The sequence below is a fragment of the Nerophis lumbriciformis genome, linkage group LG19 (genome assembly GCF_033978685.3).
Source record: "Nerophis lumbriciformis linkage group LG19, RoL_Nlum_v2.1, whole genome shotgun sequence".
Taxonomy (NCBI): Eukaryota; Metazoa; Chordata; class Actinopteri; order Syngnathiformes; family Syngnathidae; genus Nerophis; species Nerophis lumbriciformis.
The window spans coordinates 6,878,052-6,898,438 of NC_084566.2; the positions used below are offsets into that span (position 1 = coordinate 6,878,052).

At 40.0% G+C, this 20,387-nt stretch overlaps 1 protein-coding gene across 1 annotated transcript; it reads right to left on the reverse strand.

The window, feature by feature from the left end:
• Positions 1 to 3,255: 3,255 nt before the first annotated feature.
• Positions 3,256 to 18,698, reverse strand: nocta (nocturnin a). The gene is made up of 3 exons (XM_061979635.2): positions 18,213 to 18,698; positions 4,756 to 5,022; positions 3,256 to 4,506 (listed from the first exon to the last, which is right to left on the reverse strand). The coding sequence occupies exons 1-3, from the start codon at positions 18,424 to 18,426 to the stop codon at positions 3,656 to 3,658; spliced, it is 1,332 nt and encodes a 443-aa protein (XP_061835619.2). The 5' UTR covers positions 18,427 to 18,698; the 3' UTR covers positions 3,256 to 3,655.
• Between the last annotated feature and the right edge of the window lie 1,689 nt (positions 18,699 to 20,387).

Below are 20,387 nucleotides of genomic sequence, written 5' to 3' on the forward strand. Positions count from 1 at the left end.
CTTTTGGATCCACCTTGGTAGATACCTTTTGGCCATGGCCATGTTAGAACCAGACACCAGGTGCTGGGTCTCTTTCACACCAGAGTCCTGATGGAGAGACAGGAGGTTCCAGAGGAAATGCGAAAGAAGTGACGGGGCTGCGGAGCTGGCGTTTGGCGTCGGGATGGACGAGCTTCACGGAGCCCTGGTTGAATGAGCATGTAGCGGACAACATGGTCTCCTTGGATGGATTCTCGCTCATCCGTGCGGACTGGACATTGGCCAAGAGCTAGTGGGCAGCCTGGAACGGAGTCGGCTTTCTCGGTTGCTTTATTGGGTCTGTTTCTGTCTCTATAGTCGTGCGGCCCCCCACCCCAGCAGACGATGGCGTGGCGCACCACAAAGGTCACCACAGTGTTTATGAGTGTTGAAATTGTGTTTTTGTTGTTGTTGTTATTTGTCTGTGTACGGTGCAGCCGTACAGTATGTGCACAATATGATTTATTGCTCATTTCTTGGTTTTTTTTTGTCGTGTTTTGCTTTTGTGGCTGTGTGTCGACTCGAGATGGTGCTGCTGAAGTGGCGGCTGGTTGCATCAGCTTTGCTCTTTTAATTTATTTTATGCCCTTTACGTTCTTTAATGTTTACCACGAGGAGACTAGAAATAAAGTCTATCCTATACTTGTTTATATTGACAAATGTGGTGTTTTAGACTACAATATTGTTCAATGAAGGACACTTACTATGTTTGTCGAGCTTGTTTGCTATTGTGTGTATATGTACCGGTATATGTACACTCCTACAGTAGCCTTTAGCCTACTGTGTTTACTTTTTGTAAATGACTTGACTAAAATAGAGGAAAGAGCAACCTTGTGTGCTCATTGGAGGACCTTTAGATGTTAACTGGCTGTCCAGCTTTGCACAAGTAAACATGTTGCAGCACAGATTTTAGATGCAACTTTTTTTTTTTGCTGATACCAGACCGAGTGCCATATCAGATTAGGACACCCCATTCATGAATATTTACAATTCTGTTAATACACAAATGAAATAAAGGATCACATGCCATCTGTTTCATGGAGTGATCCTTTGCAACCATGTGAGTGAGATTTGGTAACTTGAATAGTGTTTTCAGGAATGGACTTGTTTTTTTTGCTTCATGACGTAGAACTTACGCTACAACGTCATGACATGCACCATGAAAACAACTCTGGAACAACCAATGCAAACTTGTTTTGCTGCTTACGTGAATAATTTACAGGGACGTGGTCACACATCCTGGGACCCTTCACCTCATTACAGTGTACAAGGACCACACAATATTTGGCCTTCTGTGTATGACAGTGAGATGTTGTGCTTTTACATTTGAGTTATGGACATCTTGGGTTACTCTACAATAATACATCTCTTGTTTACAGTCTCACAATTCAACATGTCCGAAAAGGAGTAGATAAAAACATACATTTAATTAGGGATAAATGCTTTAAAATGTAATATCGAAAATTATCGGTATCGGTTTCAAAATTATCGGTATCGGTTTCAAAAAGTTAAATTTATGACTTTATAAAACGCCGCTGTGTACACGGACGTAGGGAGAGGTACAAAGCGCCAATAAACCTTAAAGGCACTTCCTTTGCGTGACGGCCCAGTCACATTATATCTACAGCTTTTCACACACACAAGTGAATGCAACGCATACTTGGTCAACGGCTATACAGGTCACATCGAGGGTGGCCGTATAAACAACTTTAACACTGTTACAAATATGCGCCACACTGTGAACCCACACCAAACAAGAATGACAAACACATTTCGGGAGAACATCCGCACCGTAACACAACATAAACACAACAGAACAAATACCCAGAACCCTTTGCAGTACTAACTCTTCCGGGACGCTACAAAATACACCCCCTCTACCACCAAACCCCCCCACACCTTGTAGCATCCCGGAAGAGTTAGTGCTGCAAAGGATTCTGGGTATTTGTTCTGTTGTGTTTATGTTGTGTTACAGTGCAGATGTTCTCCCGAAATGTGTTTGTCATTCTTGTTTGGTGTGGGTTCACAGTGTGGCGCATATTTTTAACAGTGTTAAAGTTGTTTATACGGCCACCCTCAGTGTAACCTGTATCGCTGTTGATCAAGTATGCATTGCATTCACTTGTGTGTGCGTGCAGAAGCCGCACATAACGTGACTGGGCCAGCACTCGTTGGACTGGGTGAAAAGCGGACGTGACAATTTTCGGGAGGGGCACTGAAATTTGGAAGGCTGTATATAATCGGCGGGCCAGCTCTAGTGTTAATTTGATATCGCCTCAAGGGCCAAGTGAAATTACACGGCGGGCCAATTTTGGCCCGTAGACCAGAGTTTGACACCCATGCGTTAGACGAATGTCACCGAGCAGCGACTAAGTTTGTGGTCAGAAGTTTGCATTTTTGGTAGGTGAATGTTCAATTGTAGTCAAGATAAAAGTTGCATGTTTTTCTGCAACCAGATTTGCTCAGTCATTTTATTATACAGGTGAAACTCATAAAATTAGAATATGGTGTAAAAGTCCATTCATGTCAGCAATTAACTTCAAATGTGAAACTAATCTGTAAATATTGCTCATTACCTGCAAAGTAAGATATGTCTAGCCTTTATTTGATATAATTTGGATCATCATGGCTTACGGTTTTTGAAACCTTACGTTTTCTGAGAATGTCAATTAAAAATGTTCATAAACTGTAAGCCATATAAACAATAAAGGCTCACTTTGCATGTAAGAAGTTAATATCACATGTTACTAAATGTTACATTCTTGTGTAATTTGCACATTATTAAATTCTACATAACAATATTAATTTCTTACATTTATTTACAAAAAGTGTTTTCTTTTCTTCTATGCTATGTATGTGCCATCTTAAGACCTCATTGTAGGCTTTGTAAGGTCATGTTACCTCTAAACGAAACAAAATTGCTGATAATCCACCCTTTTGAAAATAAAAAGAACCGATAAAAAAACTAATTGTTAAGCAGAATCGAAAGTGGAATCAGAACCAGGAAAATCTTACCAATTCTCATCCCTAGAGCTTATTGAAAATAAATTAAATAGTTCTGAGCAACAACAAATGATGTGATTTACCTAAATTGTTCCTTTCATTAAAAAATCTTAACTTTTGGAAAAACACAGATGTTATGTAATGGAGTACACATCAATTGCTGAGTGTAGGAGTCTCACTAATTGAGAGTAAAGATGTTTATCAGTTATGACATTACAAAAAAGGACAAACAAGTAAAAAATACCACAGTATTTTATTTCTGCAATAATGTGTAGTATGATGTAAAATCAAAGCCTTCTGTTTCAATTAATATATTAGATTAATATCAAAATATTGCTAAGAACAATAAATACAATTGGTCTGGTAGGTATTTAGGAAACAACTTTAAAATCTCAATCATAATAATAAATAATAGAATCGACTTGACTTCAGTAGCTGTTCATTGAAAATAAACCTGAACATGTTCAAATTTCAAGAAATCAGTCTACAAATTATGTCAAAAACCTCACTGAATAATAACAGTTGGACTGTGTTCCAATGCCTATTTTGGTTGGAGCATATATTATCCTATAATAAATAACTTCACTATCACTCATCTTACTAAATGTGGCTGTTCTGCGGATGTCGGTGCACATTAACCCTCTCTGAAGCGGATGTCACAAAGCAGTGATAAATGGTCTGAGGGGTAGTGAAACGAGGGTAAGCGGTCTGGACCAATCTGATCTTCAGTGGGAATATCCAACAGGCAGTCCACACTCAAAGCATTACGAGTATACCAGATATAATCAAGTGTGCTGCAACTTTCTCCGGTGGGGCGGATCTTCCACGTAGTATAAGGTGGCTCTGTCTGTCCGTCAGAACTCAGCAGCTTATAAGCAGAGTCCAAGCCAAGCGGGGATGATCTGAAGTGGCGGTAAACATCCTCTGAGGGCTCTGCGTTGAAATCTCCACATACAACTAGCGGATCTGCCTCTGATGACTGCAGATCCTGGGTTCCTCCACTCCTGGAAGTTATGTTTCGTAAGCTGTGTAGCAGGTCAGCACCCTGTGCGCTCCTTAGCCTTTCCCAGCCACTTCGAGCTTTTAGATGCGTAACAGCCACACAGAGTCGCCGACTTGTTAGCCGGCAGTTCAGTATTTGCACAATGGCTACCTGGTTGGTGGGTAACATCATTGCCGACAGCCGCAAATGAACTGAAGTCTGCAGGGAGAAACGCGAGAGGCGGTAGAACAATGCACAACCATCGGGTCCATTGTTTTGTTTTACATCTAGACAAGGAGACCAAGGCTTGGCCAAGAAACTCCCATGGTAACCTAGGCTGGCCATGATTGGCTGGAAAGTGTCATAGTAATGGTCAACTTCCTGCAGGCAAACAATGTCAGGGCGATAGGTGAGGATCTCCTCCAGGATGAGATACTTCCTTTCCTTCCAGTTGAGGGCCTCCAGAGGACACCGAATAAATCCATCCTTCCCTTCACCTAGTGCTGGAAAGTGTGAACAAACAAAGTGTCATTACAAAATCTAAACTGAAGCGAGCTTAATGCAAAATAATGAATGAGCAATCCTACCAAACCCAAGCACACCTCTTGCAGTGTACAGCACTGAGCACTAGTACTATTTAAGCTATACTTGAGCAAGGTGCAGAATACATTGAGCAGATTGTGCCCGAATACTTCAATTCCCTACAGTATACATGAACAGATATTGGTAGGATTGATTATTTATGTGTCTACCTTGTGCGAGTATATTCCACTGCATCACTCGTATGGAGGGGCCGAGCTGGTGGCGGAAGTGTGCGGCTCCCTTGGGATACACCAGATCTCTGTGGGGCCTGGCTGGACGTCTCAGGAGGGCTTCCTCACACTCCCTTAGCAGCTGGTCGGGGTCAAGCTCAACAAAGTCTTCTGGGTTTGGATTCTGTTCTGTTTGATCCATGGGGGTGCTGTTCAGCGTCTGAGCCAATGTACTTAACCTGCTGGCGTTGCTGCCCATTGGAAAAACTAGAAAGGACAGTAGAAGGACAAAACATGTATTGTGTCATAGGAATGGAAAAAATAGAACAATTGCAAACATTACATACTGGTGATATCAGGATAATAGGGGAAGAAGCTAACTTCAAAGAATGGTGGACTTCTAAGGTTCAGATAGAAACAAAGCTCCTTTTCACTTTTTAAAGCAACTTTGTAGTTAATGATAGAACACACTAATCAATACAGAACAATCCGTTTCAATGGATAAGTTGATAAAAGCATGTAGCATCTTAGTCCACAATGACATGACATGAGAATACCTACAGCAACAATGGACCTACATAACTCAAAGCTGGGCTCAAAACACAGCTTGGCCCTTCTGTGTGGAGTTTGCCCATTCTACCTGTGCTAATACGGCTTATCTCTGGGTACTCGGACATCCTTTCATTTTTTTACCCCTAAAATGAACATATAGTGGGTTAGTTTGGCTAATTTGAAGGCACTGAATCAGCCATCGGCAGAAATCCAAATCGGAACATTTCAGACAAAACAGAAGGCGATCAGACTTTTACAACAACATTTTACAACAGTTGTTTTGGAGAAGACTACTCTCGTCTAACCTGACTCTCGCCAGATCCTTGTAGTTCGCTGAGCTCCACACAAGGATCTGGGACTTCTCAATAGGAGATGTATTACAGAAGGCGGGGCCTTGTAAAAAAAAAAAAAGCTATGTATGTGATTGGATAAACCACTTGTCCGTTATCTTGAATGATGTGCTACTTCAACCACTCACATCGAAATCAACCCGTGACGCTGATGAGAGCGACGCTGGGAAATCCAAAACAGAACAGCCGACATATTGGATAACGACAGAGCGAAAAGTTCTCTGTTCATCTTTTAAAGAATTAATATTCGATAGATTGGACAAAACAGTTGCAATAGCAGAATCAATGTCAGCACATGACTTTTCGCTGCGTGCCGCCGTTGTTGTTTGAATCAAACAGTCGCTTCAGCGCGACGTCACATCTATGAAATCCCGCACGGCAATCCTGATTGTTTCATAAATTTTTGCTATCTTGAAGGAGTTTGCATTGCCTTCGATACCAGATCCTTGTGTGGAGCTAAGCAAACTACAAGGATCTGGCGAGAGTCAGGTTAACTCTCGTCACACGTACTCCAGATAAAAAAAAAGGTACAACCCAAAATGGTTTCAAATGTTGTATAAAAAAATTGTTAATTGGGATTGGAAGTTTTTGAAAACAAAATTTTTTCAAAAGGTAATTATTATCAACAACAACTGAATCATATTAAAAATGTAAAGCACAAGAAAACAATCACATTTGCACTTACATAATAATCATTAGCCCTGATGTGTAAATGCAACGAGTCTGGAAAGTTCTTACTGTGATTTACACATCACAATGCAAACTAACAAATTCAAAGCCTTAGTGATCAGTCTGTTAAAAGGGCTAATACTGTGAATACATGAAAGTAACTATCATGTTAAAGTCTTACCTGCTGTCTTCATGTTCCAGCAAACACCCTATTCTTCCTACAAAGTACTTGAGTCTGCCTCTGTCTGTCAATGGTCTCTCTCTCTCACTCTCTTACCAATTACCTAATCCTTCAAACATTTTTATTCTGAAACGTGTACGTCCTCCCACCCCCTCAAACTTGCAGAATGACAGATGAGCCGGAACACACAGTAAGTCTCTCTTAGACATGAAGAGAAAGAAAGAGAATCGGAAATGAACAATCAGGTTTCTTCATTTGCACAATCACCAGGGGATGTGGGACAGGACATTCAAAGGAAGAGTATGTTCAGAGCTGATGGAATGTGTGTGTGTGTGTGTGTGTGTGTATGTGTGTGTGTGTGTGTGTGTGTGTGTGATGTTGCTTAACATCAGTGAGTGAGAAGGAATTCACTGAGGAGCATGTGGTCCAGCAGGTGGGGATAACAGGTACATACAGTATGTGCACACACACAAGGCGATAATACAAAACTTCTTCAAACAATCCATCCATCCATTTCTACCGCTTGGTTGCTGGAGCTTATCCCAGCTGAATTTGGGTGGAAGGCGGTGTACACCCTGGACAAGTCGCCACCTCATCACAGGGCCAACACAGATAGACAGACAACATTCACACTCACATTCACACACTAGGACCAATTTAGTGTTGCCAATCAACCTATCCCCAGGTGCATGTCTGTGAACTCAAATATGCATGTTGGAATATACTCTTGAAAGCATGTTAGAAATGTGAGTGTGCTGCATCAAGACCCAGAGGCAAATCAAGTTACAGGGTGGTCTGCAAAAGATCCACAACAGCCCACAGCGGAGTCATCAAAAAGTCACAACAAAAACAGTCTCTTCATAACTGCTTCACAGAATATAATCCCAAGAATACCAAATATATGACAGACTCTGCCCCCCATAAAATAAATAAATAAATTATATATATACACATATATATATATATACACATGTGTATATACCAGTGACGTGCGGTCACTAGAGGCAGGTGAGGCGGGGCCTCACCTGCCATCATGGAAAGAATAAAAATGTAAAAAGAAAAAAAAATTATTAAATTGTTATATGTATCCAGTGATTATACTATAAAGTTATTTTCCATTTAACTTCACCAGTTTTAGATTATTTTTATTCAAAATCGCTGAATTTTCACATTTGCCGTTCAAATACTGAGAAGAGACGGTGCGGTGATCAGCAGCCAGTTGAGGCACGTCACTCAATTGTGCCTCACCATGGATTGCGGACTCGGCTAACTGCTGGCCTGCTGTGCTGTGAGACCGTATTGCTGTATGAATTATATTATACATTTCCATAGTTTAGTTAGCTGAGGTATATAATGTACAGTGTATTTTGTCAACAACTGTATGTGTGTAACGTATTTCTTGTGCTGAGCAATCACAAAACTGCTGCGAAGACGCACTGTGTGAGGCTCGCGTAATCCCGCCTCCTGGTGCCGGTTATTGCACCTCCGCCGTAGACTGCACCCCCCGACGGGAGCGCCACACCAACCAAAGCCCACACCCAAACCCTCCACGTGCAAGACCGAATCCACCCAAAAAAAGTCACTTAACAAGAAGCCAAAAAGTGCAAAAACAACATTGCTCGCGCCGGAGGAGCCGTGAATGACTGCAGGGACACAACATTAGGTACACCTGCAGACTGCAGCACGGATTTCATATTTCATTCATTCACAACTCCTCCAACACGAACACCACTATTCCCGCACTTATAAGTAAAGGTAAGACCATGATAACGTTTTTTTTTATTAAATTGTAGGGACGGCGTGGCGCAGTGGAATTGCGTGCGCGACCCGAGGGTCCCTGGTTCAATCCCCACCTAGTACCAACCTCGTCATGTCCGTTGTGTCCTGAGCAAGACACTTCACCCTTGCTCCTGATGGGTGCTGGTTAGCGCCTTGCATGGCAGCTCCCTCCATCAGTGTGTGAATGTGTGTGTGAATGGGTAAATGTGGAAGTAGTGTCAAAGCGCTTTGAGTACATTGAAGGTAGAAAAGCGCTATACAAGTACAACCCATTTATTTATCATTTATCATTTAAATGTGCTTTTTTGTGTGCTACAGTTTGTATGTGTAAAGTTAAAGTTAAGTTAAAGTACCAATGATTGTCACACACACACTAGGTGTGGTGAAATTTGTCCTCTGCATTTGACCCATCCCATGATCACCCCCTGGGATGTGAGGGGAGCAGTGGGCAGCAGCGGCGCCGCGCCCGGGAATAATTGTTGGTGATTTAACCCCCAATTGCAACCCTTGATGCTGAGTGCCAAGCAGGGAAGAATGCTGGTATGAGCTTTTAAACATAACCCGTTGACTGCTGCCAATCAAATGGTGAATAAGATACCCTTTAGGGTTCATATGTTTGTAAATCTGACTGTGATGAAGTCAGTGCCTCACCAGTCATGAACCTCACCGCACGTCACTGGTATATACAATGACAGACACTGCCCCCTTTAATGACACTATTCCAATAGATGTTTTACATACTTCGAGAACAGCTCCAAAGCACCTACTTATGTTTAATCATACCCAACCTGAGACAGTCTATGAAAACCAAGAAACATTTGGTCTTTTGACATTTTTGACCAAAACCTAATCACACTAGTACCAAGATTTGAAAATGTCATCATGGTAATCGTTACCAAAATTATCCCGGTTATCATTATTATTGCAGTATTGCTGAATGTGCTCAAAAAATACTTATACACACACTGAAACTGTTATTGTGTTAATTTGTACAATAATCTGCTGTCAAATGTAAAATGTGTGTAATCAGTGTATAGGATTCAAGTTTTTATATTTTCCCTCTACATCTTTTTTAAAAATATATTCTTATATTTATTTCTTAATTTACTTATTATTTACCAATTCTGCATTGAGGAGGTACACTGTGCCCAATTTCGCTGAACTAGTGTACTGTATACGCTTGTACAACGACAATAATGATTCTTATCTTATCTTAAATCTTTAAACCAAGTATTTTATAATAAATATATGCTTCACTGACAGTGTTTTAGTCTGAGTATTTTTTATGTTTTATTAGCTAAGCTTTTATTGTTTAAATATTGATTTGTACTGCAGCGCTTTAAGATTTATTTAAATGAAAAGTGCGTAACCAATAAAATCTGATCAGTTTAGTGGTCCTTAAACGCACCGTAAAAAAACACCTCTGTCTTGTATTCCTCTGTGTATAAAGGGGTTAGGATGTTTCTACATTCCCCACAATGCATTGCTGTTGGCCATATTATAAGGCTTTGTTTGGTATCACGCTCTCTGATCATTCATCCAGTGATATTGATAATGCCGAAGACTTGTGCAATTGTCAACTGGCACACTCGAGGTGAGAGACAACTACTAGCTTTTATTGCATTCCTAAGCGTATTTCTGGACAGACGGAAGCGGCTTAACTAATTTTAGTTCTTGCCAGCTAGGTTCCTGGCACTTGTGAGGGGGCGGGCTGTGCTGTCGACAGCTGATTGGGGGTGTTACCAAAACGTGTTTTTCGAATACACGAACGCCATTACGTAGTATGCGATGACAATTTTTTTATTTCCTATTTCTTGTGTATTCACGACATATTTGACAAAGAATTGAAAAAAGAACAAAAGGAACATTCATCTTTTGTGGGACAGCTGTGTTGAACGTTGATCAGTGGAACTATCTTGCAGCGTTTTTACTCAGCCGTAGTCTTTAAACTATTTGCAGTTAAATAATGTTTGTCCATTTTTACAAACTTCATTTCGATACGCAAAGCCACGAGAAGTGGACACACTCTTTTAAACGTATTTACAGAGGAGTATGAAGTAATCAGACCGACTCGAAGCGGCGACTTCAGCTGCGTACTTCTCTGAGACTTTGTTTGATAAATGTGAAATAAAGCAGGCAGTACATTGTTACGTGCTGTAAAAGTAGTCAGTGACATGCCATTTGTGTAGTTGTTAGCCTCAATCCGAAGTGTTCGTGTTGTCATCGTGGAATAAACCCATCCATCCATCCATTTTCTACCGCTTGTCCCTTTTGGGGTCGCGGGGGGTGCTGGAGCCTATCCCAGCTGCACTCGGGCGGAAGGCGGGGTACACCCTGGACAAGTCGCCACCTCATCGCAGGGCCAACACAGATAGACAGACAACATTCACACTCACATTCACACACTAGGGCCAATTTAGTGTTGCCAATCAACCTATCCCCAGGTGCATGTTGTTGGAAGTGGGAGGAAGCCGGAGTACCCGGAGGGAACCCACCCAGTCATGGGGAGAACATGCAAACTCAACACAGAAAGATCCCGAGGCCGGGGTTGAACTCACGACTACTCAGGACCTTCGTATTGTGAGGCACATGCACTAACCCTTTGTTCCACCGTGCTGCCACCGTGGGATAAACACTGACATTTATTCTTTATACAGTATATTGTTATTTACTAAGGAAGTATTATTGTAGCAAAATTATTTGCAAACGTGTATCTCAATCTGTGCAGGTGTAATCCAATTCACATGCGTGTGTACTAATGTGTGTGTCTGTATTTCAATCCAAGTGTGTGTAATCAGATTGATTGATTGATTGAAACTTTTATCAGTACCGTATTTTTCGGAGTATGAGTCGCACCTGCTAAAAATACATAATAAAGAAGGAAAAAAACATATATAAGTCACATTTTTGGGGGAAATGTATTTGATAAAACCCAACACCAAGAATAGACATTTGAAAGGCAATTTAAAATAAATAAAGAATAGTGAACAACAGGCTAAATAAGTGTACGTTATATGAGGCATAAATAACCAACTGAGTGTGCCTGGTATGTTAATGTAACATATTATGGTAAGAGTCATTCAAATAACTATAACATATAGAACATGCTATACGTTTACCAAACAATCTGTCATTCCTAATCGCTAAATCCCATGAAATCTTATACGTCTAGTCTCTTACGTGAATGAGCTAAATAATATTATTTGATATTTTACGGTAATGTGTTAATAATTTCACACATAAGTCGCTCCTGAGTATAAGTCGCACCCCCCGGCCAAACTATGAAAAAAACTGCAACTTATAGTCCGAAAAATACGATAGATTGCACAGTACAGTACATATTCCGTACAATTGACCACTAAATGGTAACACCCGAATAAGCTTTTCAACTTGTTTAAGTCGGGGTCCACGTTAATCAATTCATGGTAATGCGCGTACCGTACGTGTTTTAGATCCGTGTACGTGGGTTTTAGATCCGCCTGAGTGTGTTTTAAGTTGTCTGTCGGTCCCTAATCAGAAAAAACCTTCGATAGGCTGACAACTTACACGTGACTTTTGCGACATTTCTGCCATGTAAGATTTGAGCGAGCGCATCCAGATTTGTGAGCCTGTAATACAACGTGTGCGCTCACGCATTTAGAAGTGCATACAATGTACGCGTTCTTATCTATGCTGGGGCAGCAGGCTGAGAACGAGGGATGCAAACAGACTGGACAAGTTGGTAGAGAAGGCCAGTAACGTGGTGGGAGTGGAGTTAGACTCTCTGGTGGTGGTGTCAGAGAGGAGAAGTCTAGCAAAACTCCTAGCCATTATGGACAACACCTCCCACCCACTAGACTCGGACCTTGCGGGGAGAATGAGCACTTTCAGTGGAAGGCTCAGACTCCCAAAATGCAACACGGAACGACACAGGAGGTCCTTCATACTGACAGCCATCAGACTGTATAATGCATATGTTCCTTGACTGCACTTAAATGTAGAGTACATGTAGAATATATTTATATTATTTATATATAAAATATTATATATATTATATTATGTATTATTATTCTTGTCTATTATGAGCGAACTGTGGTGCTGAATTTCCCCAAGGGATCAATAAAGTACTTTCGATTCTATTCTATTCTAAGAAGCAGGAACCTTATATTAGCTTTTTACACGTGCCTTTTGCGACACTGGAAAAGGGCCTAATGTGAAAAAGTTTTTTCTTATTTGGCTGTAAGGTGCAGACGGCCAATCTGAGTCAGTTTGTGTGGAATCTCCTGTACTTTGAGGTTATTATTTTCATTCATTTATTGTATTTTGTAAAAAGGCCTAAGAAATGATGGATATAAAGATCAATATTAAGACAAAGACTTGATTTGTTATTAATATCAACATTTCAGCTGTTTCCCATTGCATTATGCTTTTGGGGCTATTTATTGCACCTTTTTTTTTTTTTGCTTTTTTGGGTGGGGAACATTGGTCATACCCCAATGTAAACTCCCATAAACACATACTTGCCAACCTTGAGACCTCTGAATTCGGGAGATGGGGGGAGGGGGGGTGGTTTGGTGGTAGCGGGGGTGTATATTGTAACCCGAAAGAGTTAGGGATGCAAGGGATTCTGGGTATTTGTTCTGTTGTGTTTATGTTGTGTTACGGTGCGGATGTTCTCCCGAAATGTGTTTGTCATTCTTGTTTGGCGTGGGTTCACAGTGTGGCACATATTTGTAACAGTGTTAAAGTTGTTTATACGGCCACCCTCAGTGTGACCTGCATGGCCGTTGACCAAGTATGCCTTGCAGTCACTTGTGTCTGTGGAAGGCGCATACAACATGTGGCTGGGCCGGCACGCTGTGTGTATGGAGAAAAAGCGGACGCGACGATAGGTTGTAGAGGACGCTAAAGGCAGTGCCATCACAGCACGCCCTCAATATTGTTGTCCGGGTGAAAATCGGGAGAAATTCGGGAGATTGGTTGCCCCGGGAGATTTTCGGGAGGGACACTGAAATCCGGGAGTCTCCCGGAAAAATCAGGAGGGTTGGCAAGTATGCATAAACAATGTCTGAGCAACTAAACTTGTGCAGGCTACAGGCTGTGCATTCTCTTAGTACAGAGTGATAGCTTTGAAGAGCCATACACGGACATGTCTACAACAGGAAGTGAACCCATGTGTAAATCAATTAGAAGTGAAGCGTGCATCAACACTCTAAAAACCTAAACATAAAAAGATAAACCACTAGGGCTTAGTGGTTAGAGTGTCCGCCCTGAGATCGGTAGGTTGTGAGTTCAAATCCCGGCCGAGTCATACCAAGGACTATAAAAATGGGACCCATTACCTCCCTGCTTGGCACTCAGCATCAAGGGTTGGAATTGGGGGTTAAATCACCAAAATGATTCCCGGGCGCGGACACCGCTGCTGCTCACTGCTCCCCTCACCTCCCAGGCGGTGATCAAGGGTGATGGGTCAAATGCAGAGAATAATTTCGCCACACCTAGTGTGTGTGTAACAATCATTGGTACTTTAACTTTACTTTTTAATAAAAGTTACCTTTAAAGTTGTGTTTAAATTTTATTTTAAACTTTTAAACAAAATTATTACGGCTCTTAAGAAGCCAGAACAATGTTGAATGTTTCTTCTGCCAAAGAAAATATATTGTGTGTCTTGGTTAAAAGATTTCAGTGTGTGTATAAATACATTTAGAGCACAGCAATATGGTGATAATAGTTATTATTACCATTGATAACCGTGATAAATTTGGTCATAATAACCATGATGTGAAATTTTCATATGTTTACATCTCTGCGGTCTACCTGTGGTTATGTTGATCAGTGCTTTGGAGAGTTTCAAAGTTCAAAGTTCATACATGACGTATTTACCATTTTAACAAGAGCAGCTACATATCCAGTCTTACATAACAACAATGTATGGTGAACTTGCAATAAATTAACTTGGGTGCTGAAGTATTTGGCCTTTAAATATAACTCGGTTGAAATGCTTAGTTTGTGTGACTGCTAAATTTAACCACCATGTATCTCGTCGCATGCCATCTTAACAAGACAGTTACATAATCCAACCAGGCCAATCCCATTTGAGACTTCCAGTAAAGATTGGAGTTTCAACCGCAAGAAGCACGAAACTCAAAACATTAAAATGATAAGTTGGATTGATCGTTTGTCGTACCTCCCTAATTTCCATTCTTAGTGTAACGGATACACAGGGGTTGAACCAGGCCAAGAAAACCAAGAAATTGTGATTCACATTTAAAAAACCTTAGTTTCTGCCAAAACCTCTTCAAAAACCCACTCCTCGATCAACTTCTGATTGGCTGATAACGATAGTAAAAAAAAAAAAAAACCAGTTACTGTACTAAAAACAACTTGCTTAAAAACTTAGCTTCACTGTTTAACACAGCAATTCTCTACATTTCAATTAACAAGCCAACTGCATGTGTTAACATCCCAGTGATAGGAAGTAGAAAAAGGCTGCTTAAACAGACAGTATCCTTTCTCTGTTACAGTTCATGATTGCGAAAAAAAAGAATTGCACCTCCAATCAAAATTTAACTCCGATATAGCTTAAACAAATGGAATTGCGGCTCAGAAGACATTGGGTAATTTCCAAACCATTTCACATTTCCAGTGGTTAATTTGCTCTTTAAAACACACTTCCAGATTCCCTATTACAGTAGTACTTCAACTTACAAGCATAATTGGTTTTGTGACAGAGCTTTTAACTCAAAACAATAGTATCTTCAAATCAACGTCTCCCATTGAGATTATTTTTTATGAAATTAATTGGTGCTTGACAGCCCAATTTTAGACTTAGACTTCCTTTTTATTGGCATTCAAATTTGAACTTTACAGCACAGATAAGAACGAAATTTCGTTACATAAGCTCATGGTAGTGCAGGATAAAAAAGCAATAAGGTGCATATATAAATAAATAAATATATATGAATAATATATAAATATATATATAAAATAAAAATAAAAATATATATATATATATAAATAAATAAATAGATTACTGTACAGATAAATATATTGCACTTTTCCACATGCGTCCACGTTTGTAACATTTTAACATATAACATGCCTTTTAAAAAGAAAATGAAGTAATGAAATAATAATCTACAGCATTTATCTTTGGGAGTGGAATTCTACAAAGTCTCATTCTAGCTGCTTCTACATTAAAACACACCATCATCAGCTTTTCCATGTGTTCATGGATAAATGTTTGCCGTTTCAACATCTTTGGTTGGTGTTATAGACTCATTCCGCTTTAGTATGGTGCAGATTCTAAGTGATACGCTCCAACGGCTTTGCCAAGTCGGCGACACGCTCGTTCATGTTTTTGATTATTTTTTTCTTTAATTCCATTTCTTCTCAGTACTGTCTTTTACACTCATTTTCTTCCATCGCACGGTTGGAAAACAAAGTTATCTCCATCTCTAATGAAGAGGTTATTGCTTGCGTGTAAAATGTTTTAAAGGGTTCACTGTGACATTTGCTACACCCACTAATGATGGGGATACTTCTAACTCAAATTTTTGACTGTAATTTAAAGCCAGAAAATTAACAGAGTCAGCGCTTATCTCAAAACACTCAATTTGACGTACCACTGTATTCAATTCAGTCTCAAACCATGAATAAAAACACAAAATATTTAATTTAGCACAGTATCGATTATCCTCAGCCAACGAGTGTGATTTTATAGTAATTTTAAAAATAATCATACATACCTAAAAGTGAAAACGTCGGTGAAGTTAAAAAAGTGGTAATATAGGTAGGTGTTCAGTGGACTGTGATTACCGTATTTTTCGGAGTATAAATCGCTCCGGAGTATAAATCGCACCGGCCGAAAATGCATAATAAAGAAGGAAAAAAACATATATAAGTCGCACTGGAATATAAATCGCATTTTTGGGGGAAATTTATTTGATAAAACCCAACACCAAGAATAGACATTTGAAAGGCAATTCAAAATAAATAAAGAATAGTGAACAACAGGCTGAATAAGTGTGCGTTATATGACGCATGAATAACCAACTGAGAACGTGCCTGGTATGTTAACGTAACATATTATAGTAAGAGTCACTCAAATAACTATAACATATAGAACATGCTATACGTTTACCAAACAATCTGTCACTCCCAATCGCTAAATCCGATGAAATCTTGTACATCTAGTCTCTTGCGTGAATGAGCTAAATAATATTATTTGATATTTTACGGTAACGTGTTAATAATTTCACACATAAGTCGCTCCTGAGTATAAGTCGCACCCCCGGCCCAACTATGAAAAAAACTGCGACTTATAGTCCGAAAAATACGTTATTAGTGAATTAGTGAAGTGAATTATATTTATATAGCGCTTTTCTCTAGTGACTCAAAGCGCTTTACATAGTGAAACCCAATATCTAAGTTACATTTAAACCAGTGTTGGTGGCACTGGGAGCAGGTGGGTAAAGTGTCTTGCCCAAGGACACAACGGCAGTGACTAGGATGGTGGAAGCGGGAATCGAACCTGCAACCCTCAAATTGCTGGCATGGCCACTCTACCAACCGAGCTATGCCGCCCCAATTAGGGGAAAATAACTGCTTTAATAATTGCCCCTAATCAAATGACAGTGTACTGAAGGTTTTCAGTTTACACAATTAAGCCACATGAAATGACAAATGGCAAATTAAGTTACGTGGATCCGGCTGACTGTGATAAAATGTGGTGCAGAGGAAACTGGATATTAGTTCAAGTAATTATGTAAAAAAAAAGGGGTGGATTCAAAAAGCGTATACTTCTTCCCATTACCCTTTTGAAATATGTTTAGTTTAATTTAATTAAATGTTATTCTATTAATTAAATTGTATTTTATTTTTTGTGAAATAATAATATTGCCATTGAGCACAAGATTGTTCACTGGAGATATGTATGTATATTATGTACTACATGTATGAGGTGGAGTTGACTATGACATACTCAATAAACATACTTGCCAACCCTCCCGGATTTTCCGGGAGACTCCCGAAATTCAGCGCCTCTCCCGAAAACCTCCCGGGACAAATTTTCTCCCGAAAATCTCCCGAAATTCAGGCGGACCTGAGTGACGTGTCGACAGCCTGTTTTCACGTCCGCTTTTCCACAATATAAACAGCGTGCCTGCCCAATGACTTATAACTGTAGAATGATCGAGGGCGAGTTCTTGGTTTCTTATGTGGGTTTATTGTTAGGCAGCTTCATTAACGTCCTCCCAGCACGGTAACAACACACAACAACAGCAGTCACGTTTTCGTCTACCGTAAAGCAGTTTGTCTGTCGTAAACGGCAATGTTGTGACACTCTGAAACAAGGACAATACTGCCATCTACTGTACATGCATATGTGACAATAACATCTAGGGCTTTTAGAGAGTGCAGTGCACAACTGCGCACACAACAAGGAGACGAAGCAGAATGCATCATCAGAGAGGGTGTTCAGCATGGTTAGAAAAATAGTGACAGAGAATAGAACAAGGATGGACAATTCAACCCTTAACTCAACAATGAGTAGATGAGTGTTATGTGTGTGTATATGTGTAAATAAATCAACACTGAAATTCAAGTATTTCTCTTTTATATATATATATATATATATATATATATATATATATATATATATATGAAATACTTGACTTGCGCCCGATTGTAGCTGAGATAGGCCAGCGCCCCCCACGACCCCGAAGGGAATAAGCGGTAGCAAATGGATGGATGGACTTGACTTGGTGAATTCTAGCTGTAAATATACTCCTCTCCTCTTAACACCCCCCACACCTCCCGAAATCGGAGGTCTCAAAGTTGGCAAGTACGTCAATAAACATATTGACAACGACAATAGCGGATGACGCTAATATTGTCAATTGATAACATAATAAATAAAGACAATAATTAATTAATTAATACTGTACCGGCCACTCTTTCCGTTGTGGACTCAACAAGTGACTTGGGCTGTCGACCAGTCTTCTTCAGCTCGCCACCTTTGCCTCGGTGATAATGGCACCTTGTTTCCGCCGGGGGTAGACCAGCCGCGGTGGAACCAAACACTCTTCTGGTGATGCCACCCTCCAGCGAGGATATACACGTTTGGCCCATAAGGGCTGAGCAGCGGCGAGTTGGATACATCACTTACCGCCTACTGACCCATTCAGATGTAAATGTCGAATGTTCTCCAAATTACCGGCAGACTAATATTTATGACTGCAGGGTCAAAAAGCCGGCACGTGTTACATCATATTCCATGTAACTGTGGGTAACTCATTCAAGGGGGGGATAGAGGGATGGTTTGTTGAACTACGTGTTACAGATAACTAAATACGCATAAGATGGTGATTTATTCTTAGCAAGTGGAGTTTTTTTCCTAAACGTGTTCATATTAGGATGTCCTGACATTTTTTGTGTTCTATATCAAATGTCTCGACAAACCGTTCTCCCCTTTGCAAATATTGGATTCGGCCATATTGACGTGGAGGGCGTGGCTTATCTGTAGGCAAGCCAATCACTTGACAGTGTTCTTTCTGCTCTGCTCAAAGAAAGGAACTGTCATAACGTGTCATCAGAGTGGACCCGAGGCGTTGGTAGGATGCCGACGTCATCGCACCGCCCGGAAGTTGTCCAAATGACTCACAAAAAAGAAAGTGGCGCGAGGTTATTTTTTAACTTGCAGTTTTGAAAGCGTATTTTGGTTCCAATCGCCCTGGGGTTCATATAGAGATTCAAGGTTCTGTACTGGGACCAACATTGTTTTTATTGTATATTAATGATATCTGCAAAATCTTTAAAAAACTAAATTGTATTCGCTTTGCTGATGATACAAGTCTGTACTGTTCTGGGCAAGACCTTGGCCAACTCTTAGAGACTGTAGAGAGTGAACTCCACATACTAAAGCAATGGTTTGATGCCAATAAACTGTCAATAAAACAAAATATATAATTTTCAGAAATAGGAAAAATAACATACAGTGTCATATAAGAATTAAATAATAAATGGGTTGTACTTGTATAGCGCTTTTCTACCTTCAAGGTACTCTAAGCGCTTTGACACTACTTCCACATTTACCCATTCACACACACATTCACACACTGATGGAGGGAGCTGCCATGCAAGGCGCTAACCAGCACCCATCAGGAGCAAGGGTGAAGTGTCTTGCTCAGGACACAACGGACATGACGAGGTCGGTACTAGGTGGGGATTGAACCAGGGACCCTCGGGTCGCGCACGGCCATTCTTCCACTGCGCCACGCCGTCCCTGAATTGATGATATGGAGATAGAAAGGGTGTATTCAACAACATTTTTGGGAATCTATATAGATGATAAATTAAATTGGAAACTGTACATAAATATACTTAAGACAAAGATGGCAAAAAATATTGCTATGTTACATAAAATCAAAAACTCCGTAAATCAAAAGGCTCTTAATATGTTATATAATTATTTCATACTTCCTTATCTTAATTATTGTGTTGAAATCTGGGGTAACAATTACAAAACAAACATCAACTCTATATTCTTACTTCAAAAGAAAGCGATTAGAATTGTAAATTATGCAGATTATCATGACCATACCAATGCTCTGTTTATTAAATTACAAACATTAAAACTGCACAATCTTGTTGACCTCAACACTGCTATTGTGACGTACAAAGCTCATAACCACATGCTGCCTCGGTGTCTACAGGAGAGGTTCAAACCCAGAGAGAATCCCTATGACCTCAGAGGTTCAGCTGTCTTCCAGAAAGCTAAGATAAGAACAAGCTTAAAAAGTAGATGTGTTTCTGTCAGGGGGGTTCAACTGTGCTTGGATGATCCCTTAAAATGTTTCAGTTCCATTCACACATTTAAAAAACACTTTAAGACCAATGTCTTGAAAAAATATATCACTCTTGAATCAACACAGTAGTTAATACTATGATCAATGTTAATTAAAATACTAAATGTGGGATAAATAATAATGGAAGTATAATTGTTTGTATATAGTATATAAATTGGTACAAAGGTTTAACACGTGTACAAGGATATTTCACATGCCTTTACTGTGTATATAATTGAACAGTGTTCATATTGTGTATAATGTGTATTTATAATA